General features: G+C 32.1%; 2 protein-coding genes and 1 pseudogene across 2 annotated transcripts in view; 1 reads left to right on the forward strand and 2 right to left on the reverse strand.

The window, feature by feature from the left end:
* LOC145183703 (ubiquitin carboxyl-terminal hydrolase 34-like) overlaps window positions 1-1439 on the forward strand; it is a 92567-nt gene extending 91128 nt beyond the window's left edge. Inside the window, exons 62-63 of the mRNA XM_090084277.1 lie at window positions 54-213; window positions 874-1439. Coding sequence (XP_089940403.1) covers window positions 54-213; window positions 874-1313 — 600 coding nt within the window. The 3' untranslated portion in view covers window positions 1314-1439. The remainder of the gene's footprint in view (window positions 1-53; window positions 214-873) is intronic.
* Window positions 1440-4102: 2663 nt separating this feature from the next.
* LOC149889692 (uncharacterized) lies at window positions 4103-6507 on the reverse strand. The gene is made up of 4 exons (XM_090085162.1): window positions 5628-6507; window positions 5324-5514; window positions 4950-5168; window positions 4103-4624 (listed from the first exon to the last, which is right to left on the reverse strand). Exons 1-4 carry the CDS (start codon window positions 6505-6507, stop codon window positions 4103-4105), a joined length of 1812 nt encoding a protein of 603 aa, XP_089941288.1.
* A 10003-nt stretch (window positions 6508-16510) lies between these two features.
* On the reverse strand, window positions 16511-18101 carry LOC149889693 (uncharacterized; annotated as a pseudogene).
* Window positions 18102-18566: the final 465 nt, after the last annotated feature.

Raw genomic sequence — 18566 nt, forward strand, 5'->3', positions numbered from 1 at the left:
TTTATTAGAGAAGCGACAAATGGCTAACTCTTAAATGTTTTATACCATTTCAGGATTTGCGGGCTTTATGTCTGTTGATGTCTGTGACAGAGGCTAATGAGTTAACAGCTGCTATACCACTTGAGGAATGTATTAATAGTTTACTAGAGCGACATAATCAACTATCCACTGCTGCTCAAGAAAGGTCTATGTCAGATGAGAAGGAATCTTCAGGTAGAAAACTTATGTTATAAAAACGTATTAATCATTAGCAGTTTAAAAAAGATTCGGCATCTTTCATTCAACGTATTGTCCATCAAAAGGTTTTTTTACCCCATTTCTCTGGCAACAGGCGGATTTTTATGGCAGAAAAAAATCTAATCCATGGCTCAATGATTGCAACAAGAGATAATCAGAAAGAACAATGTGTTGTGTGTACGGCTTGTAAGATAAAATGTCCCACATGTATTTCCAATGTTTCAATAACCGATTTCGCAATATGTTGTTGATCATTTAAGTACTGAAAAATTCTCGTGTCTTTTGCCCTTTTCTGGTCATTTTTGGTTGCTCGGGTCAGTTTTATCATTGTTTGCTGTTAAAATTTCCGTGAGAAAGTTTAGGTTGTAGCAGCTAATAGTACACTAGAATCGTTTGATCCCACTAAACGAACTCATGACGTTGATGCCGGCATTGATAAGCAATTGGTCATCAAAAAATTTCTTTGCTTTAAGATTATAGTATTGCTTTAACCCTCACTGAGTTTTAGCAACAGTTTTGATTCTTGTTGTAAAGTACGAGAAATTTCGCTTAAGTACGTAAATGTTTTTTTTAAGACCAAACCCTGAACCTCTGCTTTCAGAATAGCACGTAATTTTTAAGTTTTATTAAATTTAGGAGTTGAAGATATGCCTCCGTTTAAAAAACAGGTGGTTAGCGAATTAAGTAAAAATGCTGACGAGGAACCGCCTTTAAAACGAATAAAAAACTCTGAACCTTTACCTGGGCCTTCGAGTGCTCCTCATACAAATATCTCAAATTCTGACTCATCTTGCAGCAGTCCAGATTATTCTGACGACAATGAATGCGATTCATCCGACGAAAACAAAAAACACACGGAACATTGTTCTTCCGAGGAAACAAAACATAAAAATAAAGGAGACGTTAAATCTAAAAATGATAGTGGTACAAATGACGAAAAAACGTGTACCTCGAGTACCTTTTTAAATAAAAAAGTTATGAAAAGTGCTCAGTTAAAGAAAGCTTGCTTGACTTTGCTCGGTCTTCTTTCTCGTGCTCAAATAAAAGAAAAGACGTTGCAGTCTGAAGCTACATGATATTTTAAGAATTATCTTGATTACTTCGAGTTAAACTAAATTCTGCTAACTATTCGTGAAAAGAAAGAACTTAAAAAATTTGTGCAACAGTTGTACTCAAACTGAAATAAATTCTAGTGTTAATTTGATTAGAGATATTCATAATCGGCCTAACAATTTATAAACTTTTCTTTTTTTTAAAAAAAAAAATTTGCTTTTAAAAACAAAATCCAGAAAAATGATTTTTCAGAAAAATTTAGACAAGACATTTGTTCTGCGTATCAGAAATAAACTTTCACTTCGTTACAACATTAATATTACTAGTAATTGTTTTTACTCTCGAATCTTTTTTCTTTAAGAAAAATTTTTTTTTAAAGCTGTCATTGGTGAAACCTAAAAATTGGTTAGCGAATTGCGTAATTTAGATCCTGCTAATAGTTAACAGGTGTTTATAAAGTTAATGGAAATCTTAAATTGCCAGATACGGTAACGTCCATTGTCCAACCGCATTGTTGCATACCGTCATCCTTACGTGCCCTACGAGATTTCAAAGAACGTTTTATTGTTGTTGTAGTTAAATCTCATAGAGCTCGTGGTATGCAATAATGCGGTTAATCCACCTTTTTTTAAACGAGTTTAAATTTTTCTTGATACAGATTTACTTCCGCTTGTTGTGGAAGAAAAATGTTCTTTACCATGCACAAACTATGTAAAGTATATAAGTTAGCGGAAAAATTATGCAGTAAATTTTTTTAGCGAGAATTTATTTGTCCAATAGCAAAGTAGACTTGATGCAAACATAGTCACAAGAATATATAGTCTGGAAACAAAGGCCGTTTCCATTGTTCAACCGCTTTATGTTGAAACTTGAATCAACGACCCGGTGAAGGTGCACAAAACGAAAACTTTCACATTATTCTCCCTGTGATTCTGAACTGAAAATTGTGTTTTGGATTTAATGTTGAGATTTTTTAAATAACTTTTATATAGATAATTTCTCCGATATGTTAAGAAAGATTACACTGGTCAACAGAAAAAAATTTTTTTTTGGTGCCAAGAATTTGAAAACTGATTTTAGTTATATTTGGTTTGCTGAATTCAAATATGAAATCAATTTTTTCTAGCAGCTCTACTTTTTTAGATAAGTTCACTTTTAACTTTCGGTTCACACTCCATATTGTATTGTTTTTTATCGTTTGGCGGCAAACTAATACTTTATTAGTTCTGAAGTAGTTGACTAGAAACATAGTTTTTTTAACGTTATGTTTGGGATTTTCAGAAATAAAATAAAATGAGTTCAGGTAGAAGAAGCTGTTTAAATAATCCTGACAGCTTTTGCTATATATGTTGCGAATACACATAAAAAAAAGCTTACCTCGGCTACTTCGGTGATAAACTTGGTAATCAAGATAAAAACTGGGCGCCCCACCAGGTTTGTAAAACATGTACCGAACATTTACGACAGTGGACTAACCGGAAAAGAAAGAGTTTGAAATTTGGTATCCCAATGGTGTGTGATCCGAAGGTGATCAAGATTAATACGGATTGCGTATTATATTATATTTTGAAGATCAACACCGCATTTGTTACTTTTTAATCAACATATAAAACATAATATTTTTACCCTATTTATACAATTTTAATCGGTTAAAAATAGATAAATTGGTTTTTTTATAATCATCATAAATGTGCTATATATGGCACACTCATGGTAATTTGTCACACAAAAGCACCCAGACACCACAACCACGCATAATTATAGGATTGGCATGTCATGATCATTCTCCCCCTCTTTGATAGACTCCAGTCTATCAAAGAGGGGGAGAATGATCAGAAAAAATTTACGTTAAAATCAGTATATCGGTAATATCGGCCTTTTCAAGTATTCCAGATACTGCACGTTTTGCAGCCTTGATCATTGTTTCGAACACACCACCAAGATGAGTTCCTAGTGGAGCGTTAAAGTACCACTTGATTCCTTTATCAGCTCTAGAGTTGGTAATTTTATTCTTATCTAAGTCAATGATAAGTTCTTTTAGTTCACGAGATCCACCAACAAAATTTTTTCAATTGTCCGTCAAAACTTCCAGTGGGAATCCTCTTTTATTCACCATTCGAAAAAAGGCATTGAGGAATGAATTTGTATCTAAATTATAAGCTATCTCGAGATGTACTGCTCGTGATAGCAAACAGGTAAACAAGCATAAGTATCTTTTTTGTCGTGTCCTCCCTCTACCTTGCACAGTTAGAAATGGCCCAGCAAAATCAATGCCAATTCTTGAAAACGCACGTAGTGGTTCCTTTAAGCGAATTGCTGGCAGAGGAGCCATCAGTTGTTGAGCAGGTTTACATTTTCTTCTTCTACGTTTGTTGCATTTTGCTTCTGCATCGCGGATTTCTTCTCGTCCTCGTATAATCTAATACCGTTCTGATAATTTTGTTAGTAACTGATTTGTTCCCATAACATGATTTCCTTCTTCATGATAATGTTTAACAATCAATATTGTAACTGCATGACCTCTCGGCAAAAAGATTGGATACTTAACATCGTAAGGCAAGTAGTAAGCATTTTGTAATCGACTACATGAGCGTAATAAGCCATCTTCATCAATTTGTGGATTTAAAGATATAATTTTGCTTGATACTGATATTGTTTTTCCTTTTTTAAAGTTGTTATATTCTTCTTTGAAGCTTTCCTGTTGAGCTTTAACAATAATTTCCTTTTCACTTTCATGATATTCATCAGCTGTTATATCACCTATCATGCGCAAATCAATTTTACATCGACAGTTATTTATAAATCGATACATTCATCCGTTTACTCTGACAAGTTTTTTCCAACATGAGAATCGATTTATATCAAGCAATTGATTTACTACTTCGGAAGATAATGCAGAATTCATTAACACAGCGTTTTTCTTTACTTCAATTGAAGCTTCTTGTGTGATTTCAACGTGATTCTGAGGCCATTTTTCCTCTAAAGAATTCAGGAAATTTGGTCCATACCACCATACATTATTATTTTTTAACTCATTCACTGATGTTCCTCGAGATAATAAGTCGGCTATATTAGTTTTTGTAGGTATGTACCTCCATTGTTTTAGTTCAGTCTTTGATTGAATGAGTCCGACACGATTAGCAATAAATGGTTTCAACTTTTGACTGTGATTCCTTATCCACCATAAAACGTTAAGACTATCACACCATATAGTTACGTCTTTAATTGCAAGCTTCAAGGCCTTAACGATTTTCTCTGCAAGTCGTAAACCGAGAACAGCTCCAAGTAACTCAAGTCTTAGTATACTGATAGATTGCAATGGGCTTACTCGGGCCTTTCACATTATGATTACATTATGATAAGCAACAGCACCGTATGCTTTACAAGACGCATCCGTAAAAACGTGTTTGGATCGATTTATAACTGTTGAAGCCGTTTGTAAACATCTAGTAATTTTTATCATAGAAAGATCTTTTAGTTCTTGAAACAATTGATCAACATTTTTCAAAATCCTATCCGGAATTCGATCATCCCACTCAATTCCGTCAATCCTTAACTCTTGCATAATTATTTTTATTTGAATGATGTATGGTGATAAAAAAACCCAATGGATCGAACAAAGTTGCCTTTTTTTTTAACAAAAATCTTTTTGTATATACCGCATTTTCTTCGGTACTGACGGAATGAAAAGTAAATAAATCAGGTTTTGCTTTCCAGACAACTCCAAGCGTTTTCATGGCAGGTAATTCTTCAGAATCTAAATTTATATGTTCTGCACGATCATTTTCGGGTGTTACCTTAAGAACTTCGACCGAGTTTGAAAGCCATTTTCGTGCAAACATTCCTGCAGAACTCCATAGTAGCGTATAATTGAATCCCTGTTTTTTCATCAACCACAGAAATTATTGTATCGTCCATGTAAGTCGCTTCAAGAACAGCTTCAGAAGCTAAAGGAAATGTTTGTGCATACTTTCTTGCGTGTTCTTGTGATACAAATTGAGCCATGAAAGGCGCTGAGTTGATCCCAAAAAACCAGTCGATTAAACTGAAACACATCAGGCTCAGCAGTTGGATCCAAATTTCTCCATAGAATTTGTTGGTACCTTCGATCATCTTTATGTATTCCGATTCTTAAATACATTTCTGCTATATCGCAAGCTAAAGCGACTGGGTATTTTCGAAATCGAAGTAAAACTGTTACAAGATCTTGTTGAAGTTTTGGTCCTTGATAGATAAAGTCGTTAATGAATTTATCATTGTATTTTGCAGATCCATCGAACACTATTCGGACTTTTGTGGTTGATTTCTCGGGACGTAGAATTGGAAAAAGTACCAACCATCTCCTAGATTCCTTTTATCGATTTTCTCCAAGTATTCCTTTTCTAGATACTGCTTAATAATTTTGTTATACTCATCTCCGAGACTTTGGTTTTTCATCAAACGTTTTTCAGTGTTTTGCAGTCTGTTTAACGCCATTGTATAATTATCATCCAGCTGTCTATTTTCTTTCCATGGCAATTTTAGCTCATATCTTCCGTTTTCTGTTTTCAGCGAACTTGTTACAATATTAAGGGCGGTAGTGTCTTCTGGGTTTGTTATTTTTTTAAGTTGCATCTCTTCCTCACCTTCAATTGCCCATAACTTTTTAATGGTGTTATTTGCATCTTCTATTTCCTTTGTACTAGGTATCATTTTCGTAAAGTGTGTTTGAAGAGATCCTCCACTACCGTCAATGCATGTCCATCCAAGCGGTGTTAGCCGGGCAACTGGTTCATTAAATTCTCCTATGACTTCCTTAATTGCACAATGCAACTCAGCATAGTCCACACCAATTAGAATGTCAATTTTTGGTTTGGGTCCAATATTTGGGAATTCGATGTTTCTCAGATGTCTCCAATTGTTTGACACTTTTTTCCAATTAACTGCTTTTAAGTTCCCAGTTACATTATTTACTGTAAAGGCTTCCATTGTTATAATTGTTTGTCCATTCAATGATTCCAGCTGGAATTCCACCGGCATTTTTTCGAATGAATCAATTTTTCCATTTATCATGTTTACAGTTACTTTTTCTGTTTTACCCTGCAGTGACAACTCAGATGCCACATCAGAATTCAGATACGTTTTCGTACTTCCATCGTCAAGCAATGCGTTAACTACAACTTTTTTATTTCCATTCCGAAGAATAATCGGCACCGTTCGAAGCGATATACAGTTCATCACGTGTTTTAAATGTAGTTGGATATTTGATATTGGTAGTTGGAGTTTTCAATTAGCATGTCTTTTTTCTTGGGTTCTTCAGAAATTCTCTCATTTGGACGTTTCTTTTTGTGAAGCAAACGATTGTACAGTCGTCAATCCCACATATTCTTGTATTCCTGCATTCCTTTGACAAATGATTAGTGTTTAAGCATCTAAAGAAGAGTTTACATTTCTTGGCTGTTTCCCATCTTTCTTCAACAACTTGATTTTTAAATGTTGGACACTCCCATATTTTATGATCGTTTTTGCAAGCAGCACATTTTTTATCCAACTTGTTTTCTTTTTTGGTTCATTGTCAGTAAAGTAAGAATTTCCTTCAGACGGTTTGCTAACAGTGCCTTTTTTTAAGCCATGAAGAGTCTCTGTTGCTGCCATTTGAAAATCCGCTTCTTCAACAATAAACTTTTTTAGAGTTTCAACATTTTCGTTTAATCTGTATTCATGGACCCAACGTTTATATCTTATTAACATCATCTCTGGAACCTTTTTTTGCAGTTGGTGGTATAAAGTTCCGTCACCAAGTTCTTCAGTTCTATTGGCTTCTTTTAAATCGGCGAATTTTTTTTCACATTTCTTGATTGGTTTTATCTCATAGGTTTGAAGTTGTTCAATTCATCCAAATACATGAGGATCTTTCTCTTCGTTCCGCCATATTTTCTTTCAAGTCGTTCTTTCTCAGCTTCATAGGCAAACGATGAATACCCAAGTCCTTCAATTGCTTTTAATGCGTCGCCACATAAATATTGACGTAACTGAAGCAATTTATATTCAGCTGTCGCTGGAGCTTGGTCGATACATGCGTTGAATGAAGCTTTCCAGTTTTCGTTGCTCCTTTTATCGTCATTAAATATTGGTATAGAAACGCGTTTTAGTTGTTTCCATAAATCCTGTCCAATTTTTGCTGTCTTATCATCTAAATTATTTGTTGTACGCAGGCTATGTTTCGATTTGATTGATTCATATTCGCTATTCTCTTTTTCTTCGTCTTTTAATTTTCGAATATTCGACCATTGATCACGTTGTTGCTTTTCCGTTGTCAGCGTAGATTTACGATCCATTCTTTGGTCAAAATTAGATCTTTCACTTCCATTGCACAATATCCATCTATTTACATGTTCCATCGCTTCCGTGAATTCGCCATTTATTCTTTCAATTTCTTGAGTTTTTCTAAATTTTCTTTTGATTCCAGAACCTCGTATTTGTTTGATAAATCAACCATCACCTCGAGAACTTTGTTTTGTGTCTTTGTTAATTAATTAAAGTCAAATCGCGTAACTCATTTTTACATGTGGGATCGTCGTTTCCAAGAAGCTAAATAATTTGATGTTTAGTTTGCGTAAACGTAGATTTTAAAATCGTTATTTTCCTGTTTAATGCTGATACTTTGGACGATTAGTTGATCTTCCATTTGATTCGTTAATTTCTGATTTCTTCTTTTTACCATTCTTCCGTTGTGAAGAAAACTACCCTCTGCTACCAACTTTGATCCGAAGGTGATCAAGATTAATACGGATTGCGTATTATATTATATTTTGAAGATCAACACCGCATTTGTTACTTTTTAATCAACATATAAAACATAATATTTTTACCCTATTTATACAATTTTAATCGGTTAAAAATAGATAAATTGGTTTTTTTATAATCATCATAAATGTGCTATATATGGCACACTCATGGTAATTTGTCACACAAAAGCACCCAGACACTACAACCACGCATAATTATAGGATCGGCATGTCCAAGTTACAAAAATAATTTTAACGTAAATTTCTTCTGATCAGTGTGGAGAGAACCCAAAAATCACATTAATGACTTATTTTTGCATGGTAAATAGTAATGGAATAAATCGAAATAACCGTAGCAAGTGGAATTATCCCGATCCACCTTCTGCTAGACCCCCGAGTCCTCATTCAAAGTTTTATTTTTCTAAAGGTATATACTGGTAAGTTAATGAATATCATTTACTTTTACTTATAGTATTTTATTTATCAAGTATTTATCAGCAGTTATCAGTAGATATCAGTAGTTATCAAATACTACTAATTATCTTTTCTTACCTTTTCTTATTTTTAAAAGAAAAGCTTTTTCAATATTTTTTTTTTTGCTTGGCATATATATTTGTGTATATATACATGTGTGAGATATATATATATATATATATATATATATATATATATATATATATACGCATAGCCACCGATTGAAGTTTCGGGCCCTGGGGAAGTTTTCTTAAGGGGCCCTCATAATCAATTATATACCCAGGACCAATAGAAGCGTTTTCTAGTAATTGAAAATTAAAAATGAAAGTTAATTAAATCTTTTAAAAGTCAAAACTATTTAAATCTTTAAATTCCACGGGACCCCGGGAATCTTCCCCATCCACCCTCCCCTCTCGACGGCCATATATATATATATATATATATATATATATATATATATATATATATATATATATATATATATATATATATATATATATATATATATATATATATATATATATATCTGTTATTTAAATGGAGAAAAACAACATTTTAATAGTACTTAAAGTTTCGTGCCTTACGGCAATCATCAGCTATTAATTACAAATTAAAAACGTAAAAAACCGTTTAAAAACGAATCAAATTTACAATTTTAATCGGTTAAAAATTACAAAATTTTCAAAACTTTTAAAATTTTTAAATATTTTTGGTTTAAATACTGTAAGGCACAATCCTGAAATCCTTCCAACCCTGAAACCAAGACCTGTAACCTTTGCCTTCACGAGAAGTTTGAAATTTTATCGCATAAAGAAAACAACCTACTCAACAAAAGAAGCGAAATATTATCTAAATGTCGACATGCTAACAAGTTCCTTTTATCCTCTTTTGATACTGAAGACTAAATGATTGCGTCTTTTTGCTCATTACGTCAGAATTCGTTCTACCGTAAATTTGATTCGTTTTTAAACGGTTTTTTACGTTTTTAATTTGTAATTAATAGCTGATGATTGCCGTAAGGCACGAAACTTTAAGTACTATTAAAATGTTGTTTTTCTCCATTTAAATAACAGATATATATATATATTGCTCTATTATTATAATATTGAGCACTCTTTTACGCACAAGAGCTTTGTATTATTTTGATATAATACATAACCAATCAATATATATATATATATATATATATATATATATATATATATATATATATATATATTATATATGTTAATTATATATACTATATGCACTATATGTGTGTATGTGCTATGGACAGTTTTCCAAAACGTTAGTTTCTAATTTAAATATGATATTATTGAAGCTTAATGTCATATTTAAATAAGTAAATATGATGGTATGGAAATTGGAGCAATTTTTTACAAGCGTATGCCCTTCCTGATGTTAACTTGTTTTGTTAATCAGAACTGAGAACTGAGTTTTTTTATTATGATACTACCTTTAGGGGTTTACCATCAAAGGCTTACTAGCTCCTCCTGACATTACCCACAATTAAATTAGGAGTTTTATCGCAAGATATTTTACTATTATAAAAGAACACTTGTTTGATGTAACTTTTGTATTCTTTGTCTTTGACTTGTTAGCAGATTTATATTTTTTTTTTTAGTTTAATGATCAAAAATTTATTATAAGCAGTTTTTTATTACATAGGAAAAATACTTTTTTTTTTTTTAGATTAATAGCAGTTTTAATACATTTTAGTTTACACAAGTTTAAACTAAAAGTCAAAGTCAAAGAACTATGTGGGTTGAATATTGCAGAAGAAATTCGTAAATGTCACTCAAAGCATCATTTTGGAGTCAATCGGACGATGTTCACAGTTCAAAGAATAATTCCGCAAGTGATGAGGAAAGACGTCGAAGAATGTGTGCGCTCTTATCGTCAGTGCAACTCAATCGATCCAGCACCATTAAAATGGGAACACGGAATGCTAGATGTTCCCGATACATGGTATCGTATTGCCTTTGATGTGACTCACCATAAAAGGTCACTGTTCCTTACAATGATTGACTGTGGTCCGAGTCGATTTGCAAGGTGGAGAAAAATGTCTCGCGAAGATATAAAGAGTGTACTAACTCAATTATATTCTGTATTTAGGGAGCATGGTCCACCACGTGAACTATTGATGGATAATGGAGCGGTGTTCAAATCGAATGAGCTCTCCATATTTTGTGAGAAATGGTGTGTACTAAAGATATATAGATGTGTATATAGACCAGCAGGAAATGGGATTGTGGAGCGTAACCACCGTACAGTAAAACGCACCGCTGCACAGTGGAAAATTGTAGAGCAACAGCATATCATAAATGTTTTTTACTAATGTCGCTACTGTCATTATATTTCAATTTTATTTAATAGTTTAATGGTCAATCATTACTATAATGCAGGAATTTCACATAATTTTATGTAAAAATAAAAGATTTGAAGCCCTATTGTTTATTACTTTTGCGGATGTTCATTTCAAACCTGTTCGCTTCATCACTTTAAAAGTGAATTTTCTATAAAACTTTCTAGGAATAAGTATAAAGTATTATACATTTTTGAAAGGCTCATGTTATGGAGATTTTAAGAAAATTATACATTTTTACTTATATGGTTCAGTTTAGGAGTAATTATTTGAACAATAAAATAAATGAAAAAAATTAATATTCTTCAAGTTCACTGAGACTTTTGGTAGTTACCCACGCTTCCCCACGCTTTACATTTAATGTAGTATTGTAGCCTAGGTGTTTATTAAAAACATGTATAAAAATGAGTTGCAGAAACGTGCGGTTTCCGAAATTATCGAGAAAAGAGTGATAAAAGTAAAAAAACAGAAAACCGCTTTTTATCGTGGTTTCAAATTTTGTTCATTTATAACAATAGCTTGGTGTATGTTTTTTAACTTATTATCAATTTTTTATTTATACCATGGCATTCTTGTATTTGTGCACTCCTTTTGTAGTGAATGTACACTGCCAATATATAAAGAGTTGAAACATTTATATCAGTATAACAAATTCACAGTGGAAATTAAATCAACTCGTTTGAGTATTGAATATTACTTTAGTTACTTTTGTGACTTGTTAAAATGACAACTTTTAAGTGTTTGAAATGTAAATTATTGCTTTCCTATATTGATGGAGGAAAGACAGTTGAGGCACTGTCAACAATTTTAAAAGAAAATTATCAACTTTCTGAGGACAACTTGTGTTTCATCATGGGTGATATTCAAAGACACATTATTCCGTCTTTTAATAAACTATGGATACTGGCGTCACGGAAAAAGGAAGCTTTTTTATCTAAGAACAGTGATTGGTTGGATATTGTGTATCTTTACCTAACTCAGAAGAGACAATTACCGACTCCACGCCATCTACTTCTTTTGAAAAACGCGGAAGGCCGTGCGTGTCTTATGGAGATTCGTCAGAATCCAGCAAAAAAAAGAAAAAATTCCATGTTACTTAAGGAATATGGATTCGAGCATATTTTTAATACATATCTTCAGGCGTTGCATTCAATAGGAGAAGAAGCAGAAGCAAAACTTGTGGAATCATTAAGGATTGCTGATAAAGACAAAAAAAAAATTAATATCGAGTTTTATGGAAAACGCAAGCCAAAAAAATATGCTAACTGATGAAGAAGCACTCAGCGTGTTTATTGATTCAGATTTAACAAAAGCACAATATTTGTACATGAGGAAGGTGACAAATGAACGAAATTGTTCCATATTTCCACCATATTGTAAAATTCAAGAAATTAAACAGACCTGCTATCCACCATCTTCTGCAATAGAAATTACGAACACACATCCGAAAATTCTGGAACTGCAAGATTTATTGGATCACACTGTAGCTAGAATTTTGACCATAGATTCCGTGTACAGTATTGAATTCAAGCATTTACTTTCATATAGTAAATGGGGCTGTGATGGTTTCACTGGCCAAAGCCAATACAAGTAGAAACTTCCAGAGGAATCTGAACTTATTTCTGATGCAAATTTGTTTACTAGTTCTTTGGTGCCTATCAAACTAATTGATATAGTAACTGGCGCAGTTGTTTGGCAAAATCCGGCACCTTCATATGTCCGTTTTTGTCGACCTATATGCATAGAATTCTGCAAAGAGATTTCCAAGAAAACTAAAGCCATTGTAGATGAAGTAAAGAGCCAAATAAATTCTTTGCGTGAAATGTGCAAGAACTTGATGAAGATACTCTGCAGCTTTTGAAAGTCAACGAACTGATTTCAGGAACTGAAAGTCCCTATGTAGTTATGATATAGTACCTTTAAGGTGGTACCAGGGTAAAAAACGGCTATTTTTGATAAAATTTTGAAAAATACCAAAATTAATGTTTTGAATTCTTAAATCTTCCTATTTCAATATGCGTATTGCAAAAAGTCAAAAATCTTCTTAATTTTAATCAAATTTGGCCTTTTTTTAAAGAGCAGTTTGGTTCTTGCTTCATAACAACGACCTTAGAAACGCTTTTTTTCTCGCTAAATCTCAATTTTTCAGAAAAAATAACTTTTCATAGAAAATAGATAATAGGCTGAAATTTTGCAGGTTTAAAGATGAACATATTACGAATGTTGTCTGTGAAGCAAATTTTTGTTATTTTTTATTTAAAACTCATTTTTATCATGCTTTGGTCCCAAACTACCTTTAATTTTATATCTTAAAGTTCGAATGTCAACCTGGTAAAATTAAAAATGTTTTAAAAAAATCTGTTTCATTGACAACATTCTTAATACATTAAAGAATTCATGTTCAAATTTTCAAGCAGTTTTGACTCTTTTTGAGTTAGTTATATTAGATGAAAGAATAAGCAGTTTTGGGGGTAACATAACACTAATTATGCGCATAATTAATGACGTCATCACTAAAATTATTTTTTTTGGGCTACTGTTTTATATATATTTTTTTGTTCATTAACAGAAAAGAGCTAAAGTCTATTAATAGTTTTCAATTTCTTGTTAAAAAGTTACCTTTACCCTGGTACCACCTTAATATACCTATACATTATTTCATAAAAGCAACTATTTAAAAATTGTTATTAAGAAACTCTTTTAAATATTTCTATAATTAGTAGGTAAGCACTTTATGTATTTTTCGTCGTTTTTAATAATTTTAAGGTATTTTCATACATTTGTAAAGCATTGTGTTAAAGTGTAAATTAACAAACTGCCAATTTTGAAGTTTTTAATTTTTATTTATTTATTTTTAATATTGTATTACAAAAAATTCTTATAAAAAGTATTTCTCAAGAAGCGTCATATACTACTTTACATTTGTGCAAAATTTCAAATCTCTATTTTTAGTAACAAAAAAGTTATCGATTTTTGGTCCGAAACACACCTTTATTTTCCACTGTGCGCTGCGAGGGCACAGATATGTCCATTGCAAGCAGTATTTTGGTATATTTTAACACCAACGATTGGAACGCAAGAAGACTCAACACCTGCTTCTCTAAAGTATAAGTACGAATGGCGTCTACCACTTCAAGGGGAGAATAACACTGAAACTCAGGAAATATCAACACAGGTTAAAAATAACTACAGGATAGGAGAACAAGTTTACGTTCTTCCCAGCGACGCAAAGTGCACCTCGATTTGGAAAATTGGCAATGTAACCAACGTAATCACAAAAACAAATATCGAAATAGATGGTGTACCAAGACATGTGCGAGACGTAAGGAAAGACGTAAGGGACTGCAACATGACAATTTGCGACATTGCCGCTAAAATATGATTTTTGTTTCTAATTCCCAAATGTTTTTACATTAAATAACTATAATAACAACATGTAAGTTATATAAAACTTATAGTAATAAAAAAAAAAGATATTTATAATTTTTTTTCGATATAAAAATTCAAACATTTTTAAATTAAGGTGAAGAGTCCTATATTAATAGTCAGGTCTTATAAGAGCCAAAGTCTGGTCCGCTCTTTCTTGTATTTATTTTTCAATAATACACTCTAAAAACAATCCGTTAGAAAAAGTAACGGATTGCGTGTCTCCGTTAAATTAACGAAGTAATTCGTTTCCAAAAACAACAAAAATAACAGAATAAAGTTAACATACTACGTAATCTTCGAAATTCCATTAATTCAACGGATAAAATCAGAGTTGTTATCTGTCCAATATGTCCAAGACAAATTTTCTGCCGACATAAAATATGTCCGAAATATTTTTCTGCCTACCAACTTTGACATAATTTTATGTCTAAAACATTTTCTGCCGACATAAAATATGTCCAAAATATTTTTCTGCCAAGTTACTTTGACATAACTTTATGTCTGAGATATTATCTGCCGACATAAAATATGTCAGAAATATTTTTCTGCCTACTAACTTTGACATAACTTTATGTCTAAAACATTTTCTGCCGACATAAAATATGTCAGAAACATTTTTCTGTCCACATATTTTGACATAACTTTATATCTGAGACATTTTCTGCCGACATAAATTATATCAGAAATATTTTCTATCCACATATTTTGACATAATTTCATGTCTGGGACATTTGCTGTTTCTTATTTTAGAAGAAAAAATCGTACAACTTTATTGCTCATTTCAGATTAATTTGACGAGTAAAACAAAAGTTTCGATTTCCCCTTATTAGAATGTAAAAACTTAGTCTCAAACTTAGTTTTTATTACTGAATGTGGTTTTTATTATATGGCGTCCTGTGCCACATTAGAAATTATGTTAAGTAGAAAGAAAAGTAGAACTTTTAAAGGGTCGAACCATTTACAGCATAAATTCGACGATCTAATCGTCTTCAACATAATAAAAATAGAAAATAACTCTTTGTCAGAATATTTAATTCCGTTCCAGGATAGGTCGAATAATTTATGGTCGAAGCAAACCTTATTAAAAATTTAATTTTTCACCAGCGCGGCGTTTCAGGTTAAAATAGAGTAACCATAGGACAACCGACAATTTCAAGCAGCGGTTAGAATGCAATTTTTAGCCGTAAGAAAATCTCTGGCCAAAATTTATCTTTTAATTTAACCGAACCGTCAGAATCGTTTTTTGAAGAGTAGTGATCTTAACCGAAAATTTACTTCAAACAAAACAAATATCAATGATAATGTTTGGTTGTTAAAATTTTTTTTTCTCTTACACGTTTTTTAAAGAGAAAATATCCCTTTTCAGATTGTAAATGATACAACTCAAACAAATTAACTGGCAATTAAATGCCTTAGAATCAAATATTTGTCTGCTCTCCTCAATCAAACCACATGGCATTATAGGTTGCTAAACTTTGGAAAATTGGCATTTTTTTTTATCCAATGGTATTTTATGGCCTTTTACCTTTATTTTGGCATTTTGACACAGAAAAATTTAAGTTCTTGAAAAAGTATTTATTTTGGAAAAAAAGTTGAAATTAATTTTTGCCCCTCAAGAATTTTTAAGGATAATAAAAAACACCTTTTGACTTCCGATCCGAAGATTAACTAGTTGATTTCATTGATGAAATTTGTTCAAAATAAAGTGACGGAATCATTTTGAAACAGCCGCGATATGAAAAAGAGCATTATTATGGCATTTTACATTCACGCTTTTGGCATTTCACATGTAAAAAATGTTGGCAACACTGAATTTAATTGTCAATTAAAACGACTAAAATATGACGACTTGGAATGCTCGCTTCCACGTTTGAGACATTAAAACGATTTTCCTAACCGCATTAAAAAAACTCTTGGTGCTGGAGCCTTTTGATCCAAATGCTATTCAGTTGTAGCATTTTATATCACGACCGTTTTTATCATAATTCTATTCTCAAAATTAACTTTGACTTTTTGTGCTAGAATTCTGTCAAATACTTTGCTAACTCAAAAGCTAAAAGAATTTTATTACGTTATAAAAATTTTTTTTTTTATGTTTCGACTCTAAAAAGGTTTTCAGAACTCGACTCTTGCACTGGGGCGCCATAAAAAATTGACTAATAGAATATGTGAAATGTTCAGCTTTTTAAACAAATTTTATTTTATCAATTAAATCTAGATTATTTTTTACCACCATAATAGAGTCTAAGAAATCATTTGAAATGCGAGTACGAAGATGGCTATAAACCAAAGCGAATTCAGAGAAATCACGTTCAACTTTTACGCTGGAGAAGACTGCACCATAAACTACTTGCGAGATTTCATAGAGCCGATTCCATTTCGTTTTCTGGGTTTTCTTCCAGTACGCAAGAATGCTGAATTCAACGTCTAATGACACTCGTGGTTCATTAAGAGTCCATTTTAAAATTAATTGACGAATATCTTGATCTGATTCTAAAGCTGCATTAGCAACACCTTGTCTGGTTCCTCCTCCAGTATATTCAATGAAACGGCGTACTTTTTCAGCATCAATTTCTTCTGAGTTCATCGGAATCATCTCTTCAGAAGTATTTGAGGAATATGACGCATTTAGTTGCATGGATTCTTCTGTTGATGAAGAACTTGATTGTTCTCGTTGAGTACAAAGTTTTTGATGGATTTTGATTAGCTGTATAATTCCTCTATTCAACAATTCTGTATTAAACAGTTGATGACCAGATGTAAAGCAAAATCTAGGATCCAGAACTAAAGCAGCAATAAATGCTTCGCATTTAAAAAAAACTTGTTCTCGTGTATTGATTGCGTTGGTCAGTAGCATTTTTAATCCCAAATCACCTGTAGTCAATGTTATAAACGTGTTACGCTCGTGATTTACGCAGTTTCTAGCGTAAAAACAAAAAAATCGATTTCATAAAACTTTTTTGGCGTAACTTACGCTGGAAGCATCGTAAGTCACGCTCAAAACTGTACGACAAAAAGTCCAGCGTTAGTTCAAATTTTTGTCGTAATGATATATGGCGCTGTGCAATATCTATATGTTTTTTTTTGTTTTGATTAAGTATTAGAAGGTAAGTGGCATCCTCTAACTTTTTTAACAGAAGATAATACTAATAAAACAAAGTTTATTCTTTGCCATTTGAGATTCAAGGTAAAAGTATAATTGGTTTATATTATATTATTTTTAATGAAAAATAAAAATATTTTAAGACTTAGAAATTCTCATGATTACCTTTTCAATTTATAAATTGTTATTATTATTGTTATTGCAAGACCAAAAACCTTGTTGTTTTGTCCGCCAATTTGAATCACAGACATCTAAAATATTCAACTCATAGAGTTGAAATCTTATGACACACTTGAAACAAATGACGAAAAGATTACGATACGATGCAATACGCTGAAAATTATTTATAACATTGAAAAACTTTGTCACGCTGAAATAGTCGTAGCGTAACATTTCCATCGTAATTACGACATTTCTAGCGTTAGGCTAGAAAAAGTTTTATAACATTGACTACTGCTGGAACGTCCTCAATTTCTATTTTCATTTGACTCCATCAAACGTAGAATTCACTAATTGATAATTTTGCGGATTGAAAATCCATCATAGCCGAATGAATTGGTAAAAATGCATCGAAATATTCATCTATTAAACTCCATGAAGCATCATTTAATTTTAATTGGTCGTGTCTTAGCCTTTGATATGCTTCTGCATTGGTATGGAAATCTTCTATCATCAAAAACGTGAAATCCCAGCGTGGTTTAATGTCTACACGAGGTTTTTTTAGATTTTTAAATGTTTGAATATATGCTACTTTTTTGGATTCGATAGCAACTTTTCTGATGTTATTTAATGCATCTTCAAACATTGATGTTACGTCCTTAGCACCTAGCTGACACACATGTGCGCCACAAAACATGGCTGAACAGAACGATCTAACTGATTTTTCAACAAAAACAGTGTGGGCTTCACTATAATTCCCTTCTTCATTCTCTAAAGCGCCAATATCAATTTCCTCGTCTTCGAAATCTATAAATTCGTCATCATAAATTTCAAGGATCACTTTCATTTGAACTTGTGCATTTTGAAGAATTTTTGAAGCCTTCGTCATGTTCTTTCCTTGATCTGTGCAAGTTGCGTAGATATCATTAGCACATTTTCCAATTTTTCCAATTACATTTTCTAACTGAGCAGCTAAAAT

The sequence above is a fragment of the Hydra viridissima genome, unplaced genomic scaffold (genome assembly GCF_058129835.1).
Source record: "Hydra viridissima isolate aposymbiotic clone 2 unplaced genomic scaffold, HvirCarnegie_v1 scaffold_4, whole genome shotgun sequence".
NCBI classification, from domain to species: domain Eukaryota; kingdom Metazoa; phylum Cnidaria; class Hydrozoa; order Anthoathecata; family Hydridae; genus Hydra; species Hydra viridissima.

Coding starts and splice junctions, on each gene's coding strand:
- LOC149889692 (XM_090085162.1), bottom strand. CDS start 6,507: ATGAACTGTATATCGCTTCGAACGGTGCCGATTATTCTTCGGAATGGA. Junction 5,515..5,627: donor TAAAAGGAATCTAGGAGATG/GTTGGTACTTTT, acceptor TTATCTATCAAG/GACCAAAACTTCAACAAGAT. Junction 5,169..5,323: donor TGTTTCAGTTTAATCGACTG/GTTTTTTGGGAT, acceptor ATGAAAAAACAG/GGATTCAATTATACGCTACT.